This window comes from Engystomops pustulosus, chromosome 3 (genome assembly GCF_040894005.1).
Source record: "Engystomops pustulosus chromosome 3, aEngPut4.maternal, whole genome shotgun sequence".
NCBI classification, from domain to species: Eukaryota; Metazoa; Chordata; class Amphibia; order Anura; family Leptodactylidae; genus Engystomops; species Engystomops pustulosus.
This window is the reverse complement of record NC_092413.1, coordinates 44,935,906-44,955,588: the sequence shown is the minus strand read 5'-3', so window position 1 is coordinate 44,955,588 and position 19,683 is coordinate 44,935,906. Positions and strand designations below refer to the sequence as shown.

General features: G+C 41.6%; 1 protein-coding gene across 3 annotated transcripts in view; it reads left to right on the top strand.

Annotated features, from left to right (window-relative positions):
- RIN2 (Ras and Rab interactor 2) overlaps window positions 1-19,683 on the top strand; it is a 133,276-nt gene that overhangs the window by 76,450 nt on the left and 37,143 nt on the right. For all 3 annotated transcript variants that reach the window (XM_072140633.1, XM_072140632.1, XM_072140634.1), the window contains one exon: window positions 15,727-15,913. In XM_072140633.1, coding sequence (XP_071996734.1) covers window positions 15,727-15,913 — 187 coding nt within the window. The remainder of the gene's footprint in view (window positions 1-15,726; window positions 15,914-19,683) is intronic.

Genomic DNA, 19,683 nt, shown 5'->3' with positions numbered 1-19,683 from the left:
ATAATGTTTTCTCTACCATTGCCGCGCTGCTAAATAAATAGAAAATCTGTTGGTGACTAATTGTTAACAATTATTATTTACTTAGTAAACAGGATCCAGCAACGTACATCTTCTAGTTACTGGCACTGTTATTACCCCGCCAGCAGTGCGATATTATGTGCAAACATAGAGATGTCCCTGGTACAGTCATAAGGAAACAGCATTCACCTCCCATGTATTTAGTGAAATATATATTTGCTGTTAATGATGTGAAGCCAAAGATTCACCCCTCCCCTCTCCATAGAAATGCACGGCATACGGACCGTACGCACAGGGAGAGATGGGGCATGTCCTATCTTTTCCCCGTGTACGGAATGGTACGTGCCGCACGCGTGTGGCCATTGCCGTCTATGGGGGACGTATGCACGGCCGCAAGCTTGCAAGTCCCCCATACGTTTGTCTGAATGCAGCCTAAAGCTAAGTTTACACCTGCATTTGTCAGGTTCTGTTCCCCTCTTTTGTTATGAAATATTGGGGGGAAAATGACCCTTCCCTAAAATGGAGAGTATAACAGAAGCACCCAACGCAAGTGTGAACTCAACTCATGTGATACAAGAAATATATATTTCATTCATATACATCCATAGTGCTGAATTTTTATGGGAGAGAACTGTGATTGACCTTAGATTGCAGATCACATTTGCCTAGAGACAAACTAAAAAAATAAGAATGGATAGAAATGATTTTTTCAGTCTGTTTACTGCTGGGACCATCTATTTCTTAAAATCCAACTCATATGCCCAAAATCCTAGACAAAGTCCTACAGTTGAACGCAAATTTCTAATTTCTCTTGAAGGAAATCTTGGACCCTCCCCTTTCTGCTCCCTGACCACTCCGCCAACCACTTCCCTCTGCCTGATATTATCTCACTACAGCAGAGGAAGTTTCAGCACACAGTGGAGGGGGAAGTGCTCCTGCACAGTGTAACAGCCTATGAATCTGCAGCATTGAGGGGCTCTGCTAACACCCCACAAGGAGCCCTTCTGGCCCATTAGCATAATTGTTATTGTGGATTATGATTTTAGAAGGAAGCCATGGATAACAAATGTAGGCTTACCGCAGTCATGGTGCCTGGATCTAGGTTTTGAATTATGGAAAGCAATGGAGAGAGGTTTTTGTGAACATTTTATTCCTAGATTGCTACAGGATATAAAGATTCTATAAATCAAAATAGCACTTAAAATGAGCGTTAACACAACTTATTCACCATGTGATCTCTAGGTAAAGTGTTCACATTTGTTGTCCCATTATCTCATTGTACTAGGTTTACCAAAATGGGGGGAAAAAATTATAAAATCGGCTAAAATGAAAAACGGTCACTTGATCAGGGGATATAAAAACAGGGCCAGAGCTAGGGCAGAGATCTCAACCATTGCCCTGGGTACAAGAAATCCAAGCTGCAGCTGTGATATAGGCAAAGCTGGATGACTAACCCCCCCACCCCCCCCACCCCGGAGAGGTTGTCATGTCACCCATTTCTTCATTTAGAGAGCAGATGTATTTCTTGGATCACATTTCGCACATAAATAGTTCTTGGTTCACATTTCACACTGCCTGCACGTGGGAAAAAAATCTGAGGCCAGTATTGTATAGCAACCACATCTATACACTGGTTTATGTAAGATTACAGAGCGCAAGCACAGATGTAGGTTTTATTTTTAGATGTCACTTTACCTCTGTGACCCCTTCCTATTGAGTCATTGAGGGTAAACTGTTACACTAAATAGCAGCTTACACTACACCACACACACACACACACATATAATAGCAGCTTACACTACACCACACACACACACACACACATATATAATAGCAGCTTACACTACACCACACACACACACATACATATACACTCATCGGCCACTTCATTACGTACACCATGCTAGTAACGGGTTGGACCCCCTTTTGCCTTCAGAACTGCCTCAATTCTTCGTGGCATAGATTCAACAAGGTGCTGGAAGCTCCTCAGAGATTTTGGTCCAAATCGACATGATGGCATCACACAGTTGCTGCAGATTTGTCGGCTGCACATCCATGATGCGAATCTCCCGTTCCACCACATCCCAAAGATGCTCTATTGGATTGAGATCTGGTGACTGTGGAGGCCATTTGAGTCCAGTGACCTCATTGTCATGTTCAAGAAACTAGTCTGAGATGATTCCAGCTTCATGACATGGCGCATTATCCTGCTGAAAGTAGCCATCAGATGTTGGGTACATTGTGGTCATAAAGGGATGGACATGGTCAGCAACAATACTCAGGTAGGCTGTGGCGTTGCAACGATGGTTCTGTGTGAAAATCCCAGTAGATCAGCAGTTTCTGAAATACTCAGACCAGCCCTCCTGGCACCAACAACCATGCCACGTTCAAAGGCACTCAAATCACCTTTCTTCCCCATACTGATGCTCGGTTTGAACTGCAGGAGATTGTCTTGACCATGTCTACATGCCTAAATGCACTGAGTTGCCGCCATGTGATTGGCTGATTAGAAATTAAGTGTTAACGAGCAGTTAGACAGGTGTACCTAATAAAGTGGCTGGTGAGTGTATATATACAGGTGGTCCCCTACTTAAGAGCACCAAACTTACAGACAACCTCTAGTTACAAACGGAGCTCTGGATTTTGTTAATTTACTTAACTTTAGCCTTAGGCTACTATAAACAGCTATACAATCTACAGTTCCGACTTTCATACAAATTCAACTTAAGAACAAACCTACAGAATCTATCTTGTACTACCTTGGTACGCAAATACACACAAAGGCAGTCCCCGATTATGAACAACCAAAATTGGTTGTGCAGGTTTGCTCTTAAAGAGAACCCGTCATGCAAAATGACCCCCCTAAACTAAATATATTTTCATAAACTGCCATTAGAGAGCATTGCCTCTATCCCTTCATTGTCCCTCTCCATGCCTGTAAGCCTAAGCAATGAGGTCCTAAAGCTGTATGCAAATGACCTGTGAAATGTCCAATGAAGCATTAGCATATTCAAGCTGTCCACTCTATTCATGAGTGGGAGGCACAGCCACACCCCCAGTGCTTGACTGACAGCCTGTGTAATGGAGTGAGGCTGTATAATGATGTGCTTCCTGGTGCTGGTGGCCACGCCCCCTGCAGCCTGTGTGTGCATGTGTGTGTGTGTGTATAGGAGAGATACAGCAGCTCCAGGCAGCCATGTTACAGCAGAACATGTCAGATTCATGTGTAGCTGATGTCTGTGTCTCTCACCTGTATATTAGGAGGATGCAGCATGTCAGCAGATGCAGCACACGCACTAGCCATGCTTTACTATACATTACACACAGACATGAGCAGGGGGAGGAGAGGGGAGGGGTAGCAGGGGTGACATCACTGCCTCTGACCATGTGACCAGCCTCATTTACAGGATAAAGAATAGATGATTTTACAATGAATAATGTATGAAATAACTAGATAAAGGCTGGGATGGGATCCTTGTGAGCTGCTCCAACAGGTAGTAGTGACAGGACAAGTGACACAGACCTGATGACAGGTGTCCTTTAAAGGGGTTCTCCAACCATAGCAAGTTGGGTCCTATCCGAAGGATTGCTGATTGGTGGGCATCTCAGTGATGAGACCCCCTTGTATATCAAGAACGGGCGTCCTTTATACCCATTGCGCGTGTGATGCAGAGAAGACTGCTCTATTCATCTCTATGGTGCTGACGAAGATTGCAGAGTGCAGGGCTTGTTTATCACCGTCAGCATCATAGACATTAACGGAGAAGCTGGCGCATGTGAGACTGGTTACTCGAGACATTTCGAGCACAACTGGGGAACAACAAATCCCGTGGGGATCTGTGGGGGTCTCGTCACTGAGACCCCCACCAATCGGCATGTTAGTCCTTATCCTGTGGATAGGGCTTAACTTGCTATGGCTGGAGAATCTCTTTAAGTTGAATTAGTATGTAAATTGGAACAAAGATAGAAAAATTGGGCCAGTGCCAGTTTTCTGTCTGACTTTGCACTAGAAAGAACATCTTTGGAGCTTGTACATGTATTTATAAAGTGTCTGCGCCAGTTTTGTGTTTTGGCTGCACTGTGTCCGCCAAGAAAAAAAAAATGTGCACCTAGAGGGTGTGTTAGTGCTTAGTCTGAGCGATACATTTAATACAGCGACTCAACAGAATTGTGTTGCACGCTGTATATTAAAGGTGCACCTAAGAAAGATGGTGGACATTTCCCGAGCAGTGCAGGGGGCACCAGATAATTTAAGACCATGGGGCACATTTATTTACCAGGTCACTTGAGTTCCCCGCTCAGGTCCGACCGAGTACACCATCTTTTTTGTGGTACTTTTAACAAAGGACTTGCGACACAATTTTAAAGTTAAATACGGCACAAGTTCCGAATCAGTCGGACCATCCGACGGCACGCCCCCTAATTTATGTCACATGGAAGCCAGCGGAGCTGCGCCACAATTCACTAAAGTTCAGTAAATTACCTGCATCCAGAGATCTTCACCAGAGGTCACAGTATACATATATATAAATTGCCTATATTGGTTGACACTGCCATCTTCACCACACTAACCCCCCCCTTCCCCTAACAAAATATGAGATCAATGCAGAGGGATCTGCAGGGCACATAGGCCACTAATATGACAGGTGAGTGTCCTGTGCAGTTAACATTTATGGGACAACCAGAAAAAGCGCTGTACCTAGCCAGCTCTGACACTTTCATAGCAAATTATTGGATTGATTACCATTTATTGTGGTGTGCAAGGGAGCCACATGCTAGTCATAGATGAATTTACCAATAGTGAAACCCCTGCCAACCAGCATCAAATCCCCTTTTGAGTAGATTATATAAAATAACCCATAAACCGCTTTTAACAAATACAAACACATATACAGTATATACAGTAATCAGTGACCACTTCTATCTGGGAACATTCTGCTTGAATACTTGGCAAAATGTGAACAGCATGATGAGGAGGACTGTTTAAATACCATTTTAGGCCCTTCCTGTAATTTTATTAGGGAAAATCCCCCTAACTTTTTTGGAGTGGTGTATATTATATACACACAACTACGTAGAAATTTGTACTAAAACAGTACAATCTGTAGGCAACAGTATAGAAAACCCCATAAATCGGATAATAGTGCAGGTATAATATAGGCAGACTCTGGATACTGTATCTGGCACTTTCACCTGCATGAGTACAATTATATGTTATTATACATCTATTTTATATATCTGTCCGTTCTATGTCCTCTTTTGGCCGCCTGGTTTCCATTGTTATAATACAGAACAGCAGGAGAGAGGAGACAGGAAGGGCGGGAAGGGGTCTGTACTATGGTTACATTTTCATTTTTGTAACAATGCAAAAACAATATTTAATTGTTGGATTTTTTGGCAAGTGTCAGACATCAGGTCTTGTTAACCAGGTATAAAAGATCGGCTAAAACAAAGATAGAAAACACTCAAAAATATAAGTCGCTACATTGTTCCCTTAAGGAACGGATTATTCGCTCTTTCATGCTATATGTTTTACATGTCATCTTCCACCACATAACAGATGTATTGTGAAGACGTCGCGGGTCACATACTCCTATCATTTTGTCATACGTGTCATAGGAAAGAACATTGATACAGAGATGACGGCTGTCAAGAGCTTTATTGTGCACCGAAAGCTCCACTATTCATTCTAAAAATCCTATTGCTTGTTCGTATATTCCTCTTGTCGTATCTTTGCACAGTTCACTTCAGTTGTACCTTCTCAAGGTTTCACTTCTGGACACTTGTTAAATCTGCTTCCAATACGTGGCTTGGCTAAATTTGGTAATAAATATCCAGGGTTTAGATATTTCATCGTTGCAGTTGTCTTCATGTGATATCAGCAGGAGCTGTCTGCAGATAGCATGTTATAGAGCAGGAAGAGCTGAGACGCTTCTACATTGTGTCCTATCTGCTATAAGCTTGTTATAGAGCAGGAGTAGCTATCTGCAGATAGCATGTTATAGAGCAGAAGGCACTAAGCCACTTGTACATAGTGTCCTATCTGCCATCAGCATGTTATAGAGCAGGAGTACCTATCTGCAGGTAGCATGTTATAGAGCAGGAAGAGCTGAGAAGCTTCTACATTGTGTCCTATCTGCTATAAGCTTGTTATAGAGCAGGAGTAGCTATCTGCAGATAGCATGTTATAGAGCAGAAGGCACTAAACCACTTGTACATAGTGTCCTATCTGCCATCAGCATGTTATAGAGCAGGAGGAGCTAACTGTGGATAGCGTGTAATAGAGAAAGAAAGAGCTAATCCACTTGAACGTAGTGTTCTATCTGCCATCAGCATGTTATAGAGCAGGAGCATCTGAGACATGTTTATATAGTGTCCTATCTGCCAACAGCATGTTGTAAAACCGGAGGGTCTGAGCAGGTTGTACATATTGCCTTGTCCGCCATCAGCATGTTGTAAAGCAGGAAGGAGCTAAGTTGCTTATAAATGGTGTCCTAAATGCCATCCGCATGTTATAGAATGGGAGGAGCTGACCAGTCTGTACATAGTGTCCTATCTGCAGCCAGCATGTTATAGAGCAGGAGGAGCACAGCAGACTATACATAGTGTCCTGTCTGCAGGCAGCATGTTATAGAGCAGATTGTACATAGTGTCCTATCGTATGGCAGTATGTTATAGAGGAGGAGGAGCAGCTGAGCAAATTATACATTGGCCCGATTACTAAGGGCCCGATTCGCGGTTTCCCAACGTGTTACCTGAATATTTCCGATTTGCGCCGATTTCCCATGAATTGCTTCGGGATTTTGGCGCACGCGATTGCACTGTGGCGCATCAGTGCTGGCATGCATGCGACGGAAATCGGGGGTCGTGGCCGAACGAAAACCCGACGGATTCTGAAAAACCGCCGCATTAAAAAAAAAAATCTGTCGCGGAGCTTGCACTTACCTTCACTCAGCCCGGCTCGGTGTATTCCAGTGCGTTCCGGGGAACTTCAGCGCACCAGTGACACCTGGTGGACGTCGTAGGAACTGCCTTAATAAATCCCGGCCAGGCCCGAATGAAGCGCAGAGAACGTGCCGCTGGATTGCGAATCAGCAGCGGGTTCTCCGGCGCTGATTCGGGTTCTGCCGGGATTCACTAAGGTCTGTGCGCCGATATTCACCAGGTGTCGCTGCTGCGCCGAGGTCCGCTGAAGTTCACCTGCTTTTTTCTGGTGTATGTGAGTGCTTGATCTTGCGACACAAAAGGCTTTTTAAATTCCGCGTTTTTTCCGAATCCTTCGGGTTGTCCGGTGGCCACGCCCCCGATTTCTGTCGCGTGAAAGTCGGCGCGATTGCGCCAAAAATCGCTCGCGTGTGCCACAATCCCGTGAAATACAGCGCATTGCGGAAATATTCGGGAAAAACCCGACGGATTCGTGGCTGCGGACCCTTAGTAAATGTGCCCCATTGTGTCCTATCTGGAGGCAGCATGTTATAGAACAGGAAGAGCTGAGCATAGGTCTGTACAATATCTTCAGTTTCTCCTGCTCTATAACATGCTATCTGCAAGATGTCCTATCTGCTGGAAGTATGTTATAGAGCAGGTGGAGGTGTTAGTTCTCTTATTAGAAGTGCAGTGGGTGGTGTAGGAGTTATAGCAGAGTAGCCCAATGGCTGGTATGACAGTATTCCTAATACAATGTGGGGGCGAGCTGACCTGTCATGTTTCCTTTGATTCTTTGTGTAGTATATATATAAGTAGGGAGCAGAGGGAGTAACACTGGTTGCCAGAGCACACATAGGAGGTTCATGTAGTCTGTTTGGAGACACACAAGAACTGTAGACTTTTTTTGTATATTGCAGAAAGTAAAAAAAAAAAAACGTTCTTGATCCTCCAAGATTTAGAATATTATTAGATAAGGGATTATAAGAGGGAGGGAGCCAGGGTGAGGTAACTCTACATAGCACTGCAAATGTGGCTGCTATGTGGGGTTTATAATGGCTTCTATACATGTTATCAGCATCAGCCTTCCAGCTTCTGGAGACCACGATAAATCATAAACAGCTGAGATGAATATTTGTTCACTTTATCCAGGATAATAAGAAATGGAATGATTGTAGAAAAACTTAAAATAGTTGGCTTATTACCGTTTGGTATTCAGTAGGCTATAAGTATTGGATCGGTGAGGGGTGGACTCACAGCATAGGCATTCAGAAGTGGGAGTAATACATACTGTAGGTATTCAGTGGGAGTAGTACATACTGTAGGTATTCAGTGGGAGTAGTACATACTGTAGGTATTCAGTGGGAGTAGTACACAGGTATTTAGAAGTTATACATAGGTATTTTGTGCTAGTACAGTACATAGGTATTTAGTGGTATTACACAGATATTTGTTGTTTGTACATAAGTATTTAGTGTTAGTACATAGGTATTTGTTGGTAGTTGGTTGTGTTGGTACATATAAGTTTTTAGTGGTATGAGATAGGTATTTAGTGGTATTACACAAGTATTTAGTGGTACTTGTACATAGGTATTTGATGGTAGCACAAGACATAGGTATATAATGGAAGCAAATAGGTATTGGGTGGTATTACACATGTATTTGTTGGTAGCACATAACTATTTGTGGTAGTAGATAGGTATTTGTTGGTAGTAGATTATTTAGTGGTACTGGTACATAGGTATTTGATGGTAGCACAAGACATAGGTACCTTATATACTCGAGTATAAGCCTAGTTTTTCAGCACAAAAAATGTGCTGAAAAACCCAAACTCGGCTTATACTCGAGTCAAAAAAATAAATATATCTAAACTCACCTTTCCGGGGACCCCTGTATATCTTCTGTGCGATCTGTCCGGCAGGGGTTGGCAGGCTATATACACTGGGGCAGGGTCTGGCAGGCTATATACACTGGGGCAGGGGCTGGCAGGCTATATACACTGGGGCAGGGGCTGGCAGGCTATATACACTGGGGCAGGGGCTGGCATGCAATATACACTGGGGCAGCTGTGACCAATGCATTTCCCACCCTCGGCTTATACTCGAGTCAATAGGTTTTCCCAGTATTTTGTGGTAAAATTAGGGGCCTCGGCTTATACTCGAGTATATACGGTATATAATGGAAGCAAATAGGTATTGGGTGGTATTACACATGTATTTGTTGGTAGCACATAACTATTTGTGGTAGTAGATAGGTATTTGTTGGTAGTAGATTATTTAGTGGTACTGGTACATAGGTATTTAGTGGTATTACACAGGTATTTGTTGTTTGTACACAATTATTTAGTGTTAATACATAGGTATTTGTTGGTAGTTGGTTGTGTTGGTACATATAAGTTTTTAGTTGTATTAGATAGGTATTTAGCGGTATTATGGAAGTATATCGGTATATGATGGTAGCACATAAGTATTGGGTGGTATTACACAGGTATTTGTTGGTAGTACATAGGTTTTTTTTAGTAGACAGGTATTTATTGGTAGTACATAGATATTTAGTGGTATTACACAGGTATTTGTTGGTAGTACATAGGCATTTGCTGGTAGTACTTGGGTATTTAGTTTTAGTAAATAGATATTTGCTGGTAGTATATCGGTATTAAAGGGAACCTGTCAGAAGACATTGCCCTACTAAACCACTACCAGGATGTTGTTAAACAGCTTTACACCTTCCAGATCTTGTTTCTTTCATGGTTCAATGTGGTGGCCTCATCCAGAAAATCAGCTTGAAGTGTGATGTAAATAGGTTGTATAAAGTCACAGAGGCGGAGACTTCAGCACTAAAGTCGAGCTCTCACTTCCTTAGAAAGCTTCCTTCACTGTACCTGGTGCTCCTGCATCCAGAGACATCGCTTACCAGATCTCCTGAAGTCCTGTGCAAAATGCCATTAACAGGGGAGAAAGCATTCAGAGGCAGGGGAGATTGAATTCAGTGATAAACTCTCCGCCTCCTTGACTTTATGCAACATTTTCACATTTCACTTCAAAGTTGATATTTTGGATGATGGAACCAAACTGGGTGATAAAAGAAACATGATCTTTAAGGTTTAAAGGTTCTAGACAACATACTGATAGTGGTTTATTAGATTAATTTCTGATGACAGGCTCCCTTTAAGTGGTATAACACAGGTCTTTTGTTGTTACAACATAGGTATTTAGTTTTAGTAGGTATGCATTTGTTGGTAGTATAATGGTATATGGTAGTAGTAAGTACGTATTTGGTGGTATAAGACAGGTATTTGTTGGTAGAACAGAGGTACATTATAGTAGTACATACATTTTTAATGGTATTACACAGGTATTTGTTGGTAGAACATAGGTAGATGATGGTAGTACATACATATTAAGTGGAATTAGACAGGTATTTGTTGGTCATACATGGGTATTTAGTTTTAGTAAATAGGTATTTGTTAATACCCTGTTTCCCCTAAAATAGGACATCCCCCGAAAATAAGACCTACTAGAATTGTGTTCAGGCTTAGAAATATAAGGCCTCCCCTGAAAATAAGACCTAGCGGCAGTCATTGCTACAGCTCCCCTCGCGCCATATATTAGTATTGGTGGATTATTTAGATGAGGCAAGAGGTTGCGATATGGGGAAGTAATCATGGGATAAAATCTCTGACTGTTGTGCTGCAAATGTGATACAAGCAGTTACCCGAACATGAAGTGCTGACAAGAAGGGGATCATTGCTAAACATGAGAGATTGGGGCCAAATATTCCAATAAAAATGGAGTCACAAGAAATTCTGCATGAAATAAGTTTGAAGAGTTATAAGGATGTTAGAGAAGTTGATTTTTTTCAACAATAAATGTGAATTATTTTTCATGGAAATATAAGACCCTCCCCTGAAAATAAGACCTAGCGCCTCTGTGGGAACAAAAATTAATATAAGACACTGTCTTATTTTCAGGGAAACAGGGTAGTACATTGGTATATGGTAAATGCAGTGGAAGCCTGGGATCGAGGGACTCTGGGGGCAAGGCTCCAGGTCCCAGAAAGAATGACAGGAGGTAGAGACAAAGGAAGAGAGGCGCAGCTATCGTGTGATATCGTAATGGTCAATTAATGTAGAAGAGTAAGTGAAGACTCTCACCTTGATGAAGATGGTATAGGCATGTAATGAAATAGCTACCAGCAGCTGCCACTCCTGGGAGACCACGTTTGCCAAGGACCAGGATCCTGCAACGATGTGGAATGGAGGAAGAACCCGACGAGAGATTCAGGAAGGCGCTTGGTGCAAACAGCAGACGTAGAGATCCAATGGATAAAGGAATCTCTTTTATTATTGTTAAAAAGATGCCTGATGAAAGCTCTAGTCCAGAGCTGAAACGCGTCGCACTGTATTTTTAATACGTTATGCATATGCTCATTTTATGAGATAAATATTTTTAACAATAATAAAAGAGATTCCTTTATCCATTGGATCTCTACGTCTGCTGTTTGCACCAAGCGCCTTCCTGAATCTCTCGTCGGGCTCTTCCTCCATTGGTATATGGTAGTACATACGTACTTGGTGGTATAACATAGGTATTTGGGGATAATACCTTGGTATATGGTAGTACATACGTATTTGGGGGTATTACAGGTATTTGTTGGTATTACATGAGAATGTTGTGGTAGTACATAGATATTTGCTATTAGTATATTTTCTGTAACATGACAGATTTCCAGGAAATAGCAAATGGAGGTCCTGGAAGCTGATCCAGTGCCCTACTCATTCCTACTTTTACCTTTTTGGAGAAGGACAAAAGTTACAATTTAATTCCACCTTTATCCTATGAAGGTATACCACATCTTCTATTGTATTAGTTGTACTTAAAGAGAACTGAAGCCATTGATGGCCGGCTGCTGGAATCCAATCCCTATTACCGCACATAAAATCCGCTTTCGCTGTAATGTGGTAGCTCCAGCTGGCCACGACATGGGAGCGGAGCTTTCACTTCTAATGTGTTTACCAGATTCTTTCCCCAGAAGTTGTGTCGCCAGAACTGCATATTTGTAATTGTGAATCCTACAGGATGTGCCGGCCTGTGGGATACAGGATACAATGCTGACGCCGGGCCACAGAACGCACTGTACAGGACATGTTCTTATACACAAGTCGGCAGGTTTACAATACTCTGTGATATGCAGCCGGAATCATCTCATGCATTTACACTTCGTATAAGTAGAAGGAAAAGTGTCAGTAAATAAGGATGTACCAGTGCAGAATAGCGGGACTGTCCCCATTATTGTCTTATAAGTGCGTAACCATCGGAATGTAAATATTTCAGGGGGTTTCCTATGTCCTGGATATGGAATATATTAACTGGAATATCACAGCACACATTTTCCTTCCTCCTTCCTCCACAGTTTCCAGGCTACATACCATAGACACAATTGTACAATTTACACTATGCAGATTTATTACATTATTAACTACAGGGAAACCAAATAATTTTTTAGGGCCCACAAAAGTAAGGCTCCCAGAACACTGAAGCAAGTACCGGGAAATGCTAAAGGGGTATCATTGGGGCACATTTACTAGGAGTAGTACAAAATGCGGTTTGCCTGTGTACAGAACGTGTGCCAGAAATCATGAATCTGGTGCTTCTCTCACTGGCCCGGCAGAGTTCACCAACTTTTTTGTGGTGCACCTTTAACATACGGTGTGCAACACACTTAGGTCTGACTTTGCATGATAATTCTGGTGCACGGTCGGAACTAGCACCGGAACGCACCTAATTTGTGTCACGTGATACCTAGTGCAACTGTGCCTCACAAAATGGTCGGGTGCCAGAAAAGTTTGGGGAATGTTGGGGAGTTTTACCTGAGCCCCTACATACTATAGTTTTACAGGCTGTTACACTGTACTTGATCACATGTCACTCCCCCCCCCCCCTCCCTTTTCCGCAGCTCCCTTAGCATTGGTCCCTCTACCTCTGCCTGCTGTAATCTCACACAGTGAGAGGGGAAAGTACTCCTGCACAGTGTAACAGTCTATGAAACTACAACATGGAGGGTCTTTGGTGACACCCCCAGGAGCCCTTCTTGCTCATTAACATGTTTTTAAAAGTTCATTTTAGAAGGAAATTTTCCCTGCACATATAAGAAGATTACCACAGTCACCGCGCCTGGATCTATGAGTTAATGCCTCTGGTTTACACTTGGTAGATTTTATTTAATATCCATAGTTGTGGAGCTCAAAGTTAATGGGAGGTTGTAATTTTTTTAACCTAATTAATAGATATAGTACATATTGTAATAAAAATATAATACTGTTTCTTTTAATTACCAGACTATATTTTATTACTTTATAGTATTTATATTTTTTTTACGCATGGGGTTGTGGTCTGTGTGTCCACTAGATGGAGACAGAGGGCGAGACACGTCTGTATATGCAGAACGATGAGCGTGTTCCTCTATGTAATGTGATTGTGGTGGAGGCTGGACCAGTCTGCACTGGCACTTAAAACATTTTTACAACATCAAATATGCATTTTTGGCCGACAGCACCCCAGCTAACAAGCATAGTGATTGGGTTGTTGTTCCTATTTAGAAGATACGCACCCACAGTTTATGGCGGTGACTCTTAGGCTGCGCTTTATCACATTTTGGCAGCACTGGGGAATGTGCACTTGTTCAGAGAACAACACCCTTATAAAACATTCATCTGTGAAGAACACGTTCAGCTTGCAGGGCACGCCACGCAAATGGTCTGAAGTATTTAAGGTGACCGCTTCACATCCATTAAGGGCCATCGGAATGGAATTAGTTACATACTATTGTATTTTGTAGCCTAGAAAGCTCCAATTTGACCAATTTGAAGGTTCAAGAGGGCATGAATAGAATATGTGGTCATTCAGCCGGCAATGTACCACGTCATATGCAGGTTATGTCTGATAAATTGTCCTAGTTGTACAGGAATAAAATCTGACATTTCTGCAGTTCTACACAACTACAATTATAGAGACATTATTGTTATACAAGGTCACAGAAGGACTCCAAAAAAAACTTTTACACTGTGATATCCACTTGTGGAAACTGAACAATAAAAATATGCATATATGATCTATGTACAGAGTTGGATAGACAAGGGCACCCTTCCACCAACGTATCGACTACCGTAGTTGTATCTGTAAAGGGAATCCTTCAGTTTTGACCAAACAAAGCTGTAGACGGTGTTAGATAGCAGCCCTGGTGATCCTTGTAACTATAACTTTATGTGTATTGTTAGTAGCAGCAGGACTTCTATGAATGAATATTCCAGGATTGTAGCTGTATTTGGAGTACGGGGATACATTAATGTGTGAGATCTCTTCACTGAACAAAGCAGATCCCATCCCCTCTGTAGTGGTGCCTCAAAACAGAGGGAAGGAGTTATGCTGTGAAATCTTTCAGTGCAGCTACAATACTGAAATATAAGTGCATTATTCACAGCCATACCAAAATGGTATGCTAGCACTGATCTCCAGCACCTAACGCCATCTCTTGCTTTCTATGGTCAAAACTGCTGACAGATTCCCTTTAAATAGATTTTCCAGCTTTTTGGTTTTGACAACTAATCTTAGGTCTCCATTATTAGATTGGATTAGATTGATAAAACATACAGTCACAATATGATCAGGTGGGCCAAGAGACACTTCACTAAAAGACCATGGTACTGTATAGAGAAATACTGTAAAGTGACCACAGTGCTGCGGCGGTGCTTCGGCCTCTTTATTCTCAGGATTGTTAGGGGTTACAGGGGTCTCAACTGAATGTAAAGCCAGGACATCTCCTAGCCAAATGTTATCATTCATCACATAGGAGTATCCCTTTAGTGTTGCTTTAACCACTCTGATCCCGATGCACACACTCTATACTAATCTTATATCATGTTATTATTGTATTCTAATTATAGAACATTGGACACTGTTATGTTTTCTTTCCACTACTCTTTGCCAGGGATATGAGGTATAATACCTCTGCTTGCTTACCTCAAGTCACTTTCAGTCAGACTGTTTTCAGTACTGATGTTACACAGTATAGTAATATGCTATATATGTATATATATATATCATATATATACAGGCGGTCCCCTACTTAAGGACACCTGACTTAAAGATGACCCATAGTTAAAGACGGACCCCTCTGCCCACTGTGACCTCTGGTGAAGCTCTCTGGATGCTATTACTATAGTCCTAGACTGCAATAATCAGCTGTAATGTGTCTGTAATGAAGCTTTATGGATAATCCTTGGTCCTATTACAGCTAACTCCAATTGTCACTGGAGCAAAAAGATTTTTTGTCTGAATCTACCATTATAAAATATACAGTTCCGACTTACATACAAATTCAACTTAAGAACAAACCTATGGAACCTATCTTGTACATACCCAGGGGACTGCCTGTATATATAATCATAGGCTGAACAGAATGCATTCTTGTGCTGAAATCTATGAAGGGGACTCTTTCAAGGTACTGATAGAAGAATAACCAACACCACATTACTTGACGTTACCTTTGCTGAAATAAAGCATGCGTTATAATACTGCCAGAATGCTAAAATACCAGCTGACATCAGATCAAGTCCAGATCAAGTGTAGAAGCGCCAAATCATTCAGTCCGGATCTGCAGAAATACATTACATTAGAAACTCCACCCTGATTAGATTAGAAGGGGAGTCAATATGCAAACACTGGGTGTAATAGTCATTTTATGAACCCCAGAGATGTCATTGAATGTTACAATTTCTTTACACAGCATTGAAAAAGAGATGGAGAAGAACGTATTGGTTGAAAAGAAAGCTTTTCTCCGGGACTCTGGATACGAAAGTGTCGCCTTCAAGCCCAGCATTTTGGATAAACTTCTCCATACTCATCCCGTGTGGCTTCAACTTGGTCTAAGTGATGACAAGGTCCAGGACGTCCTCCAGGATCAGCCTCCGGGGGTACGTACAGGGTGTAATAATACAAGAAGTAATGTTATTTTGGACTTTATTTTAAGGCTTTACATTCACCTCTGCAATTGTACCCTGAAATATATTCAGAAAAAAACTAAAAGAAAATAAGTGTAAAGACTTTCTGGCAAAAACATGATGGATAAGTATATACTATGTTGTCCAAATTCTACCTCATAGTAAAACTTTTGGGTCCAAAATCTTGTTATGTAATTGTTACAGTATAATTAATTTAGTAGTATCATGGGGTTTCCCTGCTTCTTATAGCAGATTTCATTAAAAAAATCATACTTGTCTCTCGGAATACTCCACCTGCAACTCTAGTGGGGGCTCCGGTGCCTCTAGTGCTGTCTGACCAGAAGTGCTGATTTATAAATAAGGTGTCATTCACATTCACATGTCATTCCTGAGGCCAGCAATTGGTTCGGCATCTTGTGAATGATGCACGTAATATCAGCAGCACTTCAAGTCCAAAGGGATTCCAGAGACCAAGAGCTGCTACTCGAGATAATTATGGGTTTTTTCTATTATTCTATGATTATCGTAATAGAACGTGCCACTTTATCTTTTGCTCACAGTTATAATAACATGATCAGATTTTGACACACACTAACACTTTCCACTTGGGGGCACCTACTGCATGTAGCTTTGTGAAGATAGTATTGAAACGGTCCCCTACTTAAGAACACTCGACTTACAGACGACCCCTAGTTACAAACGGACCTCTGGATATTGGTAATTTATTGTACTTTAGTCCTGGGCTACAATGATCAGCTGTAACAGTTATCACAGGTGTCTGTAATGAAGCTTTATTGTTAATCCTGATTCTTATGACAACCCAACATTTTTAAAATCCAATTGTCACAGAGACCAAAAAAGTTCTGGCTTGGGTTACAATGATAAAATATACAGTTCCGACTTACATACAAATTCAACTTAAGAACAAACCTACAGACCCTATCTTGTATGTATCCCAGGGACTGCCTGTATTGATCTACACATAAGGGTAGCATTAGTCCCCCTATTCTCTATGGTACGTGCACTAATACATATGAAGATATTTTGCTACATACAGAAACATCTTCAATGAAAAAATGCATTTTAGTACAGAATCTTGTTAGAGTGCAATGATTCTAAACCAAGCGCATGAGCCACACTTGTGATGTAGACAGGATCCCCTTCTGGCTCCATCGTCTCCATTTGACGTTTCCATTAGTAGTGAGGAGACGGGCAGAAACCCCAAATGGAGACAGGAGCCACTAAAGCTCATTTGCATGATTTAAAAATATTTCTTTCTCAAAAACAAAGCTATTAGATGCAAAAAAAAACACCAACAAAATACACCCGCATCTAAGTGTGCTTGATTTAGAAGCATTGCATCCATATTTATTTTGGGTGGGTTCATTTAAATGGCAGGTTCACTTAAATGGTCACGAATATATAAACCAACTTGCAAAGTCAATTTTAAGAAAATGTAACTGCAAGAAACTTTATCAGAGCAAAGTTCTCCACTTTGGGTATTTTCATCCTCCCTCTTTTCCTCCTAGCGAGCCGGCTCTTTCATGAACAACGGCAGTTGGCTCCCTGCAGTAAGCCGGTGCCTCAGTTAACTCCGTCCCTAATGGGGTAATCATGCCTGCTTTAACCCGATAAATTTGGATTAAAAGTGGTGTGGAGAGGGTGACTGACCGGGTGGATGCTCCCTATTATACATTTAATTGGGAGCCATTCAAGAGCCGGTTCTTTTTAGCGACCGGAGCCTAATGATGCAGCTCACTAAAAAGAGCCGGACTTCCTATCATTACTTGCTAGCAAGAAGGCCAGAAATTCACTGAGGTGTCAGATTTCAAATAATCTCTATTCAGATGGGAGGAGAAGCAGTGAGTCACAGCAGCTAGGTCTTCCCCGCTGAGAAGACTGCAAACTACAGATTACAGACTGCAGTAATAAGAGATGAGGATTACTAGTCACATAATAATCAGAAACCATGTTACTCCTCATAGTGAACTGTGGATTTATACAAAGTTTGTTAAAACATGGGATACACTTTAAAAAAGTATAGGTTATGGAATTGATAGCTGTCACAGAAAATCAGGTCTAGATAAAGTGAGGGGGAGAGTGCCGCTCATCCCCACCCCTCTCCATAGCTTCACATAGGGCCCTGTTCCGTATTCTGTCGAAAGATAAGACATGCCCTATCTTTCTACAGGCTATGGAATGGTACAGTGCCGCACATGTGTGGCACCGTACCACTCCCTTACGGCACCGTGAGGCCATTGCAATGTATGGGGGACATATATATGCTGTATATACGTCGGCCATATATATATATATATATATATATATATATATATATGTCCCATACATTCGTGTGAATGTAGCCTAAGATGTATAATCTATATAGGACATGTGCATAGGATACATACAGGCTGCTATAGCCAGGTCCCACATCGTTAAGCACCGGATACCTGCAAATGTAAACCATTTTGAAAATACAATAGAATATTATTAAAAGTGAAAACTCCTTTTGGATTGACTTCATGACAAAGCAGGCCCTCCCCAGCTGCAGCTATAGGACTGTGCACACAGATCAGCCGGATCCATTATTTATTAGAAAAATAAATGTCTTGGAAGAAAACTAAGATTCTAAAAAGCTCACGTTACTCTTTCCCAAATCTGTCCACAATCTTGATGACCTCTGCAGAAAAGATGAAACTGTTTCTGAACTTAAGTCGAACCTGTGAGGCTACTGGATGTTGTGGGCTGAAATTGTGCTGAGCTTTCCAGGGTAGGATTGAGCTTGGCTCTCTTACCTCTTGGAGACGTTTGCTTTGGGCTGGACTCCTGCCATACATTTCTTCTCTCAAGGAAATTTCCACCCCTTCTGATAGAAATTCTGATTCATTATTATTCATACAATCCAGAGTAAACCAAGATTCTCCGGTTCCTGCAAGCCTAACTATGTGAATCCTGATATATGGCGATGTTACCTAGATTCTTATTTCTGCAATGGTCGAGACTAAAACGAACCGTTTTTAACCCATTAATTGTATGGGCCGTTGGTAGCAGTTTTTTCAAGTTATTGAAGTCACAGAGGACAAAAAAACATGTCTGCCACGTTTTGTAAGTGTCCCAAAGACTTGAAAGGGAACCTGTTACTAGATAGTGACCTAATCAGCCCTTATCAGTAAATTGTAAGGAAGAGTAAAACTTATTAAATCAGGTTTCTTCCATTGTCCACTGTGTTAAAACTTTCCACCTCTATCACTTTATACAGCCAAGTTACATCGCCCTCAACGTTGATTTCTAGATGATGCCCCCACACTGGGCCATGACAGAAACAAGAAGGTGTTAATCTGCTCGACAACATACTGGCAATAGTTTATTAGGCCACTTTCTGCTGACAGGTTCTCTTTGAAGAGTAGCTTTCACCTCCTCCATCATTCCCAACTATTTACAACCCTTTATAGGCTCTGCTCCATTGATACCAGTGTAGTTGGAAGTTTTTCTGTATCCCTCACCATTCCCAAGCATTAGGTGTAGTTAATTCCAGCTCCCAATAAGTTTCTTATTTTCTCTTATCAGGCAGGTGGGTTTGGGCTGAAGCGGACACATGAAGAGATTTCTAGGAGGTGCTCCTACAAGAATATTTAAATAAAGAATACTTGCCCATATATCACAATTCCACTCCATGGTGGCCACCGTAAACAGGCCAGGGGAAAAGGCAATGTCAGACCTTTGTATTATTTCCCCATATTATT